Here is a 12,940-nt window from a genome sequence, read left to right on the forward strand (position 1 = left end):
ATATAAAAAATAAAGTCATGTAAAAGCAACAAAAGGCAGCGAGATGCAAACAGCCCTGGACTGACATTTTAAAGGGGAGTTCATTTACTAACACCATTTCCCAAAATGACACTATCTAGTCAGCTCTCACTTGCTACTCACTTCATGAACTTGGCTCAATAAAAATTATGCCTTAGAGGCAAGTTAATGAGCTAAATTGTTTTCTATAATTCTACGTTTTAACTTACAAGTTTAGTTGGCTTGCCAATGACATTCCATTTTCTAGCTCTTCCAGGTACAGCTGCCTGTATTTTTCCAATTCTTTTTCATTACAATCAAACTGAAAAGTTTTACTTTTCAGTTCAGTTTCCAGACCTTTAACTCTGTGTTCCATTTGACTTACTGAAGCACGTTTATACTCTCTTAACAAGTCTTCTTGAGATGCTGCTTGGGCCTACAGCAAATTAAAAGGATACAATTTTAAAAATACTTATAACCTAAGTAATTACAGTACATTTTTTCCCTTTAGTTTTGAGTCAGTGATTCAGAGAGCAACTTTTAAATGTGAAAAAAAGCTGAACTTTAAAATACTTATCATCAATGTCAAGTGAATTAAATCTGAATTACGAAATTAAAGTTGAATCACTCTTACATTAGTACTCATGTAATGTGATAGTTCAAAGAATAATAGGATCAATTTAAAATTTTAACAGTTGAACAATACAACCTAACAGTAATCCCAGAGTGTGGTACAGTATTTGAGTCACAATATATTCTTTTCCTCCTAGTCGTCTTCATTTACACCAATTGGTCTTAAAAGTGATTCTCTAGTGAGAGATGTTCTGAAAGATCAATTTAGTGATAGTAATGATGGAAACTGAATTATTTAAAGGGAGTAACAAATGCGGCCTTCCTTCCAGAAATCTACAAAACAAACCGCTATATGGGAAGTAGAGGAAACACATAAAATCTACACATCTGAACTGTAATTCTCAGCGAAGTGAATTACAGCACGTTACAGATCAATGCTTCACCTGTAAGAACTGGCTGATTTCTTCCAATCTTTCTGCAATATCCTGTCTTGCTTGCTTTTCAGTCTCCTGTTTGTACCACATGACTTGACTGAGTTCTTTCAGTTTTTCTACTACATCCCGTCTTGCTCGCTCCTCAGTCTCCCGTTTGTACTGCTCCACTGGACTTTGTTCCACTGCGTTCATTTCTAGGTGATGCCTGAGGTGCACTACTTCTTCCAACTGCTTTTTCTCCTCCTCCAGTGTGTCAGATTTCTTTTGCAATTCTTTCATAAATAACTCCTTTAGAAAACGTTGAGTTTCTGCACTCAGATGGAGAAGTACTGAAGATGTAGATTCCACTTTTGCTGGAAGATCAGCATTCTGCATGAAGAACATAAAACTGTTTGGTAATGAGGTTAGCAGACTAAGAACAGCCTAACTCTAAACCAGCATCAAAGGTTGAAATAAATTCAGTTACAATAAAATGGTATCTGCCTTGTGGAATGGAGAAACTCAAATTACTCAGAAAGTCAAGAAAAAAGCTCAAACCACCAAGAGTCACAAAACAATACTGTTTACTGTCATCATCTTTGTTATACATTTGTACTTGAATTTACACTCTTATTTTTCTGTAATCAGTTCATGTCTTTCCTACATAAAATGACTACAAGGCACCTCTTAGTAGAAAGTCTCTTACCCCTTCCTCCCCCAAGTCTTAACTCTCCATGACTTTTAAAGTTTTAGAGAGATCACATTGAGTTACTTAGGGCTGAATTAATAAATGCCTCCCAAAACAAGACTTTGAAAAAAAGACTGCAATTAATACATCTTACAAATATGGGTTCTCATGCCATAAGCCTTTCTCTGAACCACAAATATTGTATGCTTATTTGAATTGCATTCCAAGGAGCAATGAGTGATTCGCAGAGTTAAGGAGAAACCCATCTCCTAATGTAGTGGTTTTAAGGTGATCCATACATTTTTCTAAAGAAAAAAGCCTTAATTCTTGTAATCCTTTGTGGCTCTCCACAAAACAAGAGAACATACTCAACAAAGACAAACAGAAATACTTGCTGGATTTCCAGTGACATTGACTTGGAAGAACTACTTTCCTTCAGATAGAAGGATTATTTGGTAAGACAAGGCAGGCAGAGATGGTGGTTGTAAAACAACTACAAATTCCTTGACACTTCCCCTGTGAAATTCCCTCCCCTGAAGTATGTACTGGCCTCAGTCAACTGGTTTCTAGGGGACAGAATGTGGGGGCACTGCTGTGTGATTTCTAAGGCTAAATGGCTTCTGACTTTCACTCTGTAGGGATGCTCACCCTTAGAACCCAGCCACCACGTTGTGAAGCCCAGGCCACCTACTGAGTCTTTGTACATGCAGCTGTCCCAGCTGATGACCCCAGGGAATGTCCTTAACCAAAGCCAGCTCCAACTTCCAGATATGAGCATGAACAAGCCTTTAGATTATTCTAGTGCCCGCTTGATGCCAAGTGGAGAAGAAATGAGCTGGCTCCACTGAGCATTGTCTAAATACAGATTTGTGAACCAAGCAGATGCTGTTTTGAGTCACCAGGTTTTGAGGCAGTTTATTATATAAATTATTAGCAATAAATAACTGGCACAGATATTAAAAATGGGGCACAGCCATTAAAAAGGAACCCAAAATGTGGGGATGCCTTTGCACCTGGAGGTAGGTGAAACCTGAACAGATGTAGAGAAGAGTAAGAGTGAAAATCCAAAGTGTCCCCGAGACTGTTAGTGGAAGCCTGAGGGCTCTTGAAGGGCTGAGAGTGACGGCTTCTAGGCCAGGGAAGAAAATGACACTGAAACTGGAGGAAACGGGACTCTTGCTACCGAACAGCTGAAAGTAAAATTGATGAGAGAGATAAGCTAAAACAAACAAACAAAAAGATTATTAAATAGAAAGGAACCAGGACTCACAGGGTTCAAATATCTGTATCCCATTTAAAGCATCCCCACATGCCCAATTGTCACATAATGGGTAAGCAGAGAAATGGCTTCCAGGCTAAGATCAAATCTAGGGTGCTGCCAGGAAAACAGTCTAAAGACGAAGCCAAGATTCTGTTAAGACCTTGGAAAGATTTAAGGTGCCGCCTCAAATTCCTTTAAAGATCTTAAAAGCATACGAATTTCAAAGGCATGGTCCCACAACAGCTTCACAGGAAGCCCAAGGTGAAGAGTTTATCTCAAGAAGACGTGAGAGTAGCTTTTCCAATGGCATGAACCCAATAAAATTCACAGGAAACTCAAAGTTTTAAAGAGAACTGTGGTAGCAAAAACACTGCTTGCTAGCTTGGACTGAAAGAGACAAAGATAGTGCAAAATGGGAAGAGGCCTTTGGGTTTTTCTTAGAAGGTCTACAAGTAGGAAGCTGGCTTGAGAGAACTACTCAGCTGCAAACAGAGGTCACTGCTCATAAAAGGGACAGAACAAAGAGCTCAGAGAGGGCAGCAAAGGAGAACCCCTCCCAGGGATAGGACTAAGTCCTAATCAAAGAGCCAGCAGCACCAGGCTGCATTTCAGAACTGCTACAGACCAGTGTGCCTCCCATCTTCCATCTGTGAGTGAGGGAGTCCTTAGCAGTTTAGCAGAATGTTGGGTGTGTGGTGGCGAATAACCCGTGTCTCCTTATCCTCAAGCCTCAGCACTGAGAGGAGTGTACCCAAGGGGCTGCACTCCAGAAACCACACCCAGGAACCTCAGCCCCACCTGGACCTGATGAAGATGGGAAAGTAAGACCCTGGACTGGAGCCTGAGCCTACCACCACTGCGACCGAGACCTGCTCAGGGACTGAGTGGGGATAAGTGGATTTCTCATATGGAAGCAGTAAGAAAACATTGTGGCTAGTGAGTAGATTATGCTGGTTTTTGAATGTCTCCATAAACTTTCAAAGTTAATTACATAAAAAAGGTAGAATATGGGCCAACCTTAAGTGCCCTGCAGGGCAGGTTTGAAAAGGCAGTTCAGCTTCTGCCTCACTCTTAACCCTGGAACCCAGTCTCAGGTGGGCAAGCTCAGGCCACAGAGACAGCTTAGGTATTCCAGGGGAGGTGGTCCACCTGCCCGCCCCACCAAAGCCACAGCCCACTGCCAGCATCAACCATCAGACATCAATGGATGAATTTTCAAGTGATTCCAGACACCCGCCTTCGAGCTGCCCCACCTGAAGCTGAGAGGAATAGAGGCCAGCTGTCTTCACCACACTTTTCCTAAGTGTAGGTTGTGAACAAAATAAGTGCTTATTTAAGCCACTGAACTTTGGGGAGTTTGTTAGGCAAAAACAGATAAACAGAAAAGTGGATGAATAAAACAGTAAGTAATGTAACTTGAATATAGTAGAAATTGGTCTCCTATAAAGTGGAAAGTAACAAACGTTGAGATTCACTTATTAATGGCAAAGTGCTGATGAGAAGAAGCAGATAAAGAAAGACCTCAGAACTAGTGAGAAGGAAGGTACTTCGGAGTTCCCTCCAATTACAGTTTCTTACAAATTGGCATCTATTTCACAATTTCCCCTCAACTTTGAGGGTAAGGAAGACTGGTAAGCAAGGAGACAGGACTTGAAGTCTAGTAACTGAAAAACAACTAGAAACAGTCAGTTTACTAAAATCAGCCTTTTTACCTCATTTCAATTAACTGAACTTCTAAGAGACAGGCAGCTTTGAGAATTTATTAATCTAGCACTCACTCTTCATTTTCCTTTCCTCAGAGAGAAAATAAAATATTATGGAACCATAAATGTAGTGTCCTTTGGCAGTATTTAAATTAAATACAATTTTTCCTTTACCTGACTTCAAAGCTGGTTGGTAAGGGAAGGTAGGACTGTCTCAGCTTCATGTTGTAGCACAATGCTTCTCCGTATCACACAGAGTGGCTTTGAGCTTTTGAAATTCAAATTACTAATCTGTTATCTGTTTCTGATAAACTGATTGAATATTATCTAATTTTTAACAGCTGTACACTTGAAAAACTTTCCTTGGATGGGATGAAATACTTATTTCATTAATTATGCATTCAGCTATAGAATACAGCTAGGCATCTCTCTTTTTAAGTAAAAGGAGGTAGATACAGGGAGCTGAGAGTGCAGGATCTACACCAAGAACAAGATTGGCACCAGTGTTACACACAAGAACCAAGCCAAAAGAGGACTTGATCGTGAACCGCAAGATGATGGATTAGAGAGGCTTCCAAAGAGGAAGGTTGAATTAATCTTTTCCAGGCTTAATCTTTTGCCTCTAGATAGTGAAATCTATGGATGACTCTATGAATTTTAATAAGTGCAACATAATGAAGTATATTGCAGACTGAGTCAGCAGATGCCGTGACCATGATTTGATGGAAAGTGGAGTGAAGTGGGAGGCACTGGGTGATAAACTAAAGGTCTGAATGGGGGGGAAGGAATGGACTTTATCTTTGCAAGCCTACTTTCTGTCATGTCACAGAGTCAGCAAAGCATAAGCTGGCCACAGGCCCCTTCAGGAAGCAGCAGGTCTCCACAGAAGTGGAGTTACACACATTCCACGACACTGACTTTTTATTACTATGTAAAACAACTGGTAATATGCAAGAAGACTTGGAAAGAGTTCTCATAACATCTCACTTGGTACTGGCATAGGACAGACAGATCAACGCATCACCACTGAGAATCTAAAAGAAACCCTCACATTTATGATCAACTGATTTTCAATACGAGTGTCAAAATAACTGAATGAGACAATAATAGTCTTTTTAACAAATGGTACTGGGACAACTGGATATCCACAAGCCAAAGAACAAAATTTGACCTCTACCTCATACAATACATATAAAACTAACTCAAAATGAAAGAACTGAAACTACAAAATTCTCAGAAGAAAACACAGGTGTGTGTCTTCATGACTGGATCTGGCACTTGTTTCTTAGGTAGGACAGTAAAAGACAGAAATAGATTAACTGAACTTCATCAATATTAAAAACTTCTAGTCTTCAAAAGACACCATCAAGAAGGTAAGAAGGCAATCTCCTGAATAGGAGGAAATACTCGAAAATCCTACATCTGGTCAAAGACTTGCACCCAGGATACAAAAAGAACTCTTACAATTCGATCATAAAAAGACAATCCAAATTTAAAATGGGCAAAAACCTGAACAGACAAGTCTTCAAAGAAGATACACAAATGGAGAAACACATGGAAAGATCCCCAACATTCTCAGTCATCAGAAAAATGCAAATCAAAACACAATGAGATGCCAGTTCACACCCACCAGGAGAGCTAATCACCAGTGTTGACAGGGATGCATAGAAACTGGGAGAATTACACACTTTGGATAAAAATGTTAAATCATGTAGCCACTCAGGAAAACAGTATGGCAGTTCCTCAAAAGGTTAAACACAGTTACCGTATGACCCATATGACAGCATTTCCATTCTTAAGTCTATTCCCCAAAGAAATGAAAACATGTTTACATCAAAACTTGGACAGAAATGTTCACAGCAGCATTATTAACAATAGGCAAAAAGCAGAGGCAACCCAAAGGTCCATCAACTGATAAATAGATAAACGGTTTAGCCCCACAACTGAGTAATGTTCGACAATAAACAGAAATGGAAATACTGACAAGCGCTGTAACATGGATGAATCTTGAAGACGTTTCGTCAAGTGAAAAAAGCTAATAATGAAGGACCACACAGCATGTGATTCCATCCATGGGAAACACCCAGAACAGGCACATCTGTAGAGACAGAAATCAGACTGGTGGTTGTCGGGGGCTGAGAGGGACGGGGGCTGGGGGTGATGGCCAAGGGATGCAGGCTTGCTTTTTGGGGTGATGGGAATGTTCTAAAATTGACTGTGGTGACAGCTGCACATCTCTGGATATACTAGGAGATAATAACTATGCATCCTAAATGGGTGACTTATATGATACGTGATTTTTTTTTTTTTTTTTTTTTTGGTGGCGGGAAGTAATTAGGTTTTACTTATTTTTAGAGGAGGTACAGGGGATCGAACCCAGGACCTTGTGTATGCTAAGCATGAACTCTACCACTTGAGTTATGCAATCCCCCCATGTGAATTTTACCTCAATAAAGTTAAGAAAAAATCCAAAAGCAGGATCTAGACAATTTTCCTAATTCTCTATTTTGGGTGTACAGATGTCATCTGAACTTCTCCATGCTTTGACCACATACGTAAAATGAAGAGAAAATGAAGGCAATGCCTAACTTCAACTGGTTTGTATAATGACCTTTCTGCACAAGTTACTCTGAAATCCATGAAATCAATACACACAGATTTTATATCCATTCACAAAAGCGAAGAGACATGACAATTTTCTGGACCATGCCATGAAACATTATCCTCTGATTTTATTTGCTTGCCTCATTGTGGTGAGAGATCACTAAAAAATACTGTTTAGTAGGAAAAAAAAGTTAACTTCTGTGAGGAAAGATGTATAATTCTCAACTTATCTAAGGGTAAATATAACAGAAAAATAAATAAAGAAATGGCAGAATGAAAGTCAAAGTTTAAGAAACAAGTGCATTATAAAGATAATAAAAGTGTAATTATAATGAAGATACAAAAGAAAGCTGTCCCTGAGAAGCTAGTGTCCTGCAACGCTCTGCGCTGCACACTCACGGCCGACGTGCTAGGTTTCGCACGTACTGGGTTCGCAGCTTGATGTGACTTCCTCTCTGACTCCTGCTTCTCATTTTCTGAGTTAGTGTGATGATATGCTGTCACCTCCAGGGAAGCTTCCAACATGGACACTTTCTTTCGGGTGTCAGTCAGCTCTTGCTGAAGCTGTCTCATACAGGCCTAAAGAGATAACTCTGTTACTGATTTTTAAGTCACCTTATCATTAAGTTACATTAATAATATATAACTGCAACATATGGACTTTGAGAACTATCCCCACAGACATCAATTCACCTTCTTTTCCTCACAGGCACACATTCCTGTTTACTGAATTTCATTAAAGACACAGAAGGCATGACCCTCCTGCCTTACTGACAGTAAGTTAACTTAGACAATGGATGCAGCCCCACCAGCCATTCCCTGCCCCTCCCAGGAAGTGGCCAAGCTTTACCCCCACTGAAGTCTCAAACAGAAATGGGCGTGTGGGTGGGATGAGTGGAGGTAAGTTCCACACTGTGGAACACTCTCCCTCTTTCTCATTAGAGGCTTAAGTTCAGAGATCTTCACATATTCAATCTGGTGTTTAAATCCTTCCAACAGACTCCTATCTCACAATAAAAAATGAGGTTATTCCAATGGCTTTGGGGACCCGTGACAACCTGGCCTCCCCTGCCTCCTGGACTGCAGCTCCTACAGCTCCCCCCACCCCTCCCACTCACTCCCTTCCTGCCACTCAGGACTCTGCCTGCTCCTCCTCAGTCTGAAAATGGGACCCCAGTGCCAAACTCATACATCACAGAGCGCTCCAGTTCCTCTGTACTGGACAAACTTAGTTCCAAGTGACAGTAACTGAGCCTTGAAATGAGAATTGTGAGCACATTATTTGAAAAAATATTCAAAGTAAATTATAAATAGAACAGGGGAGACTAAGTCAAACACAGTTTTGCTAAAATTTACGAATTGTCCCAAATTATGAATGAATGAAAAGTAGATGCCTTTAAGGAGTGGCGATGTCATAACAATACATAATTTGAGATGGAAATATTTCAATTTAATTCCAGTTGACATGTATACAAATAAAATTATATCAACTAAAAATATATGAAAAGCTACTGAACGAAAAGTACTGCAAGATACAGTGTTTACACATCAGTTCATCTGGGAAATCTGGATTTGACTGTCAAGGTAATCCACACAATTGAATCTTTTCTCTTTTTTTTTCTTTTACTTTTTTTGTTCACCCAACTGAATCTTAATTTCAAAATACTCATTTTAGGTCTGAGCATTTCATTTATCTGCTTCATCACGACACTAAAATGTGGTGACAGGAAGATTAAAATGATTTGGGCAGTATAAGAGGAAATTACTAAGACCTGCCTGTATCTGTCAACAACTTACAGCTTAATCTCTTAGAATTTCAGGTGACACGGCATCTTTACTCAAAGTAAAGCACCTCTCAGGCCTAACTTTTGTTTGCTGGATACAAGGCATGCTTTTAGGCTGCTTTACAATGTACATATTTACAGCCCACACATTTTTTATATTCAACTAGTTTCAACACTCAGCTTTCATCGGATACTACTTTGAACTTTCTTTGAGGAAGTCTGAAAATCAGTTCCCTTTCTGGGTACTTACTTCCATTTCTGCTCTGTCCGTTACATACTGATACAGTCTGTCCTTTAAACATCTGGATTCATCGATTAACTCCTTGTTTCCTTCCTCCAGCATCAGAACTCGTCTGCTCATGGCTTCAAGTTTTCCCAGGTGATCCAGAAACAGCACTGGGATATTAAGTATTGTCTTTTTACTTTTGGCCCCACTTTGAGCAGCTTCCAGTTGCTGTCGAAGCAACACGTTTTTGCTTTCTAGTTCACATACTCTCTCCTCCAAGAATGCCTGCTTTCCAATGTATCTGTTGACTTCCCCTTGTTTGCTCTGAGACAAGGATTCAGTTTCCTTGTTTGAACGCTGGGCTTGGCCTCGGTCTCTATGCACACATTCAAATACCAACGTCGTTGGTCTAAGAGCATCTCTCCTGGGATGGAGCTCAATTTCTTGGCCACGGAATTGACGTTCAGCTTCAGGAAGTTGCTGAGGAAGCACCTCGCTGTTATCTTCTGGGTCAGACAGCTCAAAATCCTTTGTGTCCTGTAAGTGAAACCCCTTATCTCTTACTCTGAACTGTACTCAATAAACTGACATATCATAATTTCCTTTGAAGTGAAAGACTAATCTCTAAGTTTATACAACAAAAAGTTTGCAATATCTGGGTATCCAACTGGAAGAACTTAAGGTGGATACAAATCTCAAACTTTAAACAAGCAGAAATCCCCAAAAGTTTAAAAATTTAATTAAAGACAGTGAATCCATGAAAGTAAAAAAGAAACCACAAAAGGATGTTTAAGAAGCTCAGAACTGGGAAGGCCTTTCTTTCTCTGAAATAGAACAAACCCAAAAGGCTTAAAATAAACAATGAATAAATCTGACTACACTTAAAAATTATATCTGACATCTAACCTTTACAGCTACCCCCAAAGGAAGAGCCTTAGGTCTGTATATATTTGGACAGGTTAAATTTCCTAAAAAAATTTTCCTGAGAATACTCCATAAATATTCTCCCTTTCTAACATTTTTAGAGCAAGTTATAAGGATTACATCTACGGATAAGTGATAAATCTAAGCACTGTACTAAGCACGTCTACAAACATCAGTTAACTCAGCTGTGACAATTCTGGAATAAAGGGTTAAAAACACAAGCAAGCTGCAGGGTTTCCCCCAGGTCTTCTGACTCTCTCTTACACCAAACCAACACTACTTCTCTAGGACAAATATATAAACACAAGAGAAGCCTTCTACTTCCCTAATGGTGAATACACTAAAGGTAAAGAAGCTCAAATTTACAGAGCTCTTCTTAGAACATCAGGAGACTATTTGCTTCTGCAATAATTTTTATTTCTTCTTCATGGTGTTTATAACAGTAATGGATGTGAAGTAGCAGGGAAATACAGTGAACTGTTTTATTAAAAATAAAATACTGATCAATAAATTATCACTAAGTATAGATTATGGTATGTCACTATATTCAAAAGCTCCTTGTACTGAAATCGCATACCACATGGAGCAGAGCATTACTTTTTATCACACGTAGGAGAACGACACCCAGACTATGGTTTCTGAACCGGCTATACTTTTTCCTCCTTACCATCAGTGGAAATGATAAAGTAACCTCTCCATTCATCTATCAAAGGAGTGAGATCACTGCCAGAAACTAGAATGCCTGCTGTTAGTAGCAACAGTTTTGAGATCATGGAAAGTTCATCAATTCCTATAGGAAATATGAACAGCCTCTCCTCGGATGAGGCCATTGTGAATGTCACTATGTCACTGTTGCAGGCAAATGGATTTGAATTCAAAATATTGCTTTATCCAATGAACCAGAAATGAAACCCCCAGAAAATATATTTACATATATAGGCTTTTAAAACCCTCTATACTTTCTATACCTATAGTATTGGTTTTTAAACTATGTAAGTATACAAATTCATACACACACGTGTTTGAAGATGACTAAAGAAAATACCTCAGCATTCATTTTCTTGTTAGTCTTTTCTGCCTCCTTTTGTTGGGAAAGATGATGGGCCAGGATTTCATCTTGTATTACTCTGGCATTCTGCTCTCGAGAAAGTTGTCTCTGAGCATCATTTTGCTCTTCTAAAACCTGGAGACATATTTCATTAGGTTTGGGGTTTTATACCATGAAAAAAAGTCAAAAAAAGCTTAGGAGGGGAATCTTAAACAAAAATTTTTTTAAACTGTTAAAAAGAAGTAGCCTTTTTAAGCACAGGGATCTTTACTGCACATAAATAACTCAAATTCTAATATATACGACAGCTAAATTTATCACAGAGCAAAAACACAAAGGATGCAGTATCATGAAAGAAAAATTTTTTTAACACTTTTTAAATTGAGTTATAGTCATTTTACAATGTGTCAAATTCCAGTGGAGAGCACAATTTTTCAGTTGTACATGAACATATATATATTCATTGTGACTTTTTTTTGTTGTGAGCTACCACAAGATCTTGTATATATTTCCCTGTGCTATACAGTATATTCTTGTTTATCTATTCTGCATATTCCTGTCGGTATCTACAAATTTTGAAATCCCAGTGAAAGAAAATTTTTCATAAGGCATTTAACCAATTCCATCACAGTCTCAAGGCAATTCAGCCTGGATTTTAACTTCAAAAAGCCAGAATTAACACATGGATTTGAATTAGACTTGTTACTCTGTTGAATGGACCAAAACCGTCAATCCTTATGTTAATGATTAAGCTCAATTTAACTTCCATTCCTTCATTCAGAAAAGACACAGAGCATCTATTAGATGCCAAGAACATCAAGAAATTAGTAAGTTAAGCTCTAAATGTCATAGTTCATGTTTAGGATGAGATAACTTTTATTTGTTTTAAATGAAAATACAGATAAATTCAAAAGAATATTATAAATAATATTGATGAAACAGTGTTAGAGATACGCAATTTTCACCTAAGACTAATTTACCTGGTTTGGTTTATTCCTTATGCTCTTCCGTTTGCATTCTAGTGCCCGGGCAGTGCTTTCAAGTTCTTGGTTCGCGGAAACTTGCTCATTGCATTCTTTCTCTTTTCTTTTTAAGTCATCCTTAGTGTTTTCATATAATATATAAGCATTTTTCTTCTTCTTTGTTTCTTGTTCTAATGTTAATCTGCAGTGAAATATGCTTACCTTAAAATTTATTTTGTTAGAAAATAAAAAGTTCATTTTATGATCTGGTTCTTCACAAGCTGATTTATTACCCCAATGGAATTTCTATGTTCTCAATTTTTTTTTTCATTTTTAAGTCTCACATTTTAAATTCCTCACTTCAATCTCTTCATAAAGATAGACTATATATATGTATATATATATATATATATATTTGAAAAGTAGCAATGAAAAGACATAATGCTACTGAGTTTCAGTCAAGAGTAACTCTGGTCAATAGTGTAGGAAAGAAAATTTGCAATTATTCAGTAAGGTTTGAATTGAAAATTACCCTTTCCCCCCCACATAGTCATAAATTACTCCTTCATTAGGACAGAGAATTTAGTCATTAATTAAAAGAGAAGTTGCTATTTAGAAACAGGTTTATAATTTCATGAGAAATAAAATTTCAACTTCATGAGATATTACAGGGACTCCTACATGATCTCCAGGGGAAGGTAACATCCGCAGATGTCTTTTCCAGAACACTGACCCACTAATTAGCATAATCCAAGGC

The 12,940-nt window shown here is 38.4% G+C and overlaps 1 protein-coding gene across 6 annotated transcripts in view; it reads right to left on the bottom strand.

The window, feature by feature from the left end:
- The window catches only part of LOC141578432 (ankyrin repeat domain-containing protein 26-like), a 29,546-nt gene that overhangs the window by 7,758 nt on the left and 8,848 nt on the right, over nucleotides 1–12,940 (bottom strand). For 4 of the 6 annotated variants that reach the window (XM_074368803.1, XM_074368802.1, XM_074368808.1 and 1 more), the window contains 6 exons: nucleotides 12,202–12,385; nucleotides 11,219–11,356; nucleotides 9,274–9,786; nucleotides 7,639–7,818; nucleotides 1,014–1,373; nucleotides 228–433 (listed from right to left, as the gene is read on the bottom strand). In XM_074368803.1, coding sequence (XP_074224904.1) covers nucleotides 228–433; nucleotides 1,014–1,373; nucleotides 7,639–7,818; nucleotides 9,274–9,786; nucleotides 11,219–11,356; nucleotides 12,202–12,385 — 1,581 coding nt within the window. The remainder of the gene's footprint in view (nucleotides 1–227; nucleotides 434–1,013; nucleotides 1,374–7,638; nucleotides 7,819–9,273; nucleotides 9,787–11,218; nucleotides 11,357–12,201; nucleotides 12,386–12,940) is intronic. The other 2 variants (XM_074368804.1, XM_074368805.1) reach the window with 2 other exon arrangements.

Source organism: Camelus bactrianus, chromosome 8 (assembly GCF_048773025.1).
Source record: "Camelus bactrianus isolate YW-2024 breed Bactrian camel chromosome 8, ASM4877302v1, whole genome shotgun sequence".
Classification (NCBI taxonomy): Eukaryota; Metazoa; Chordata; class Mammalia; order Artiodactyla; family Camelidae; genus Camelus; species Camelus bactrianus.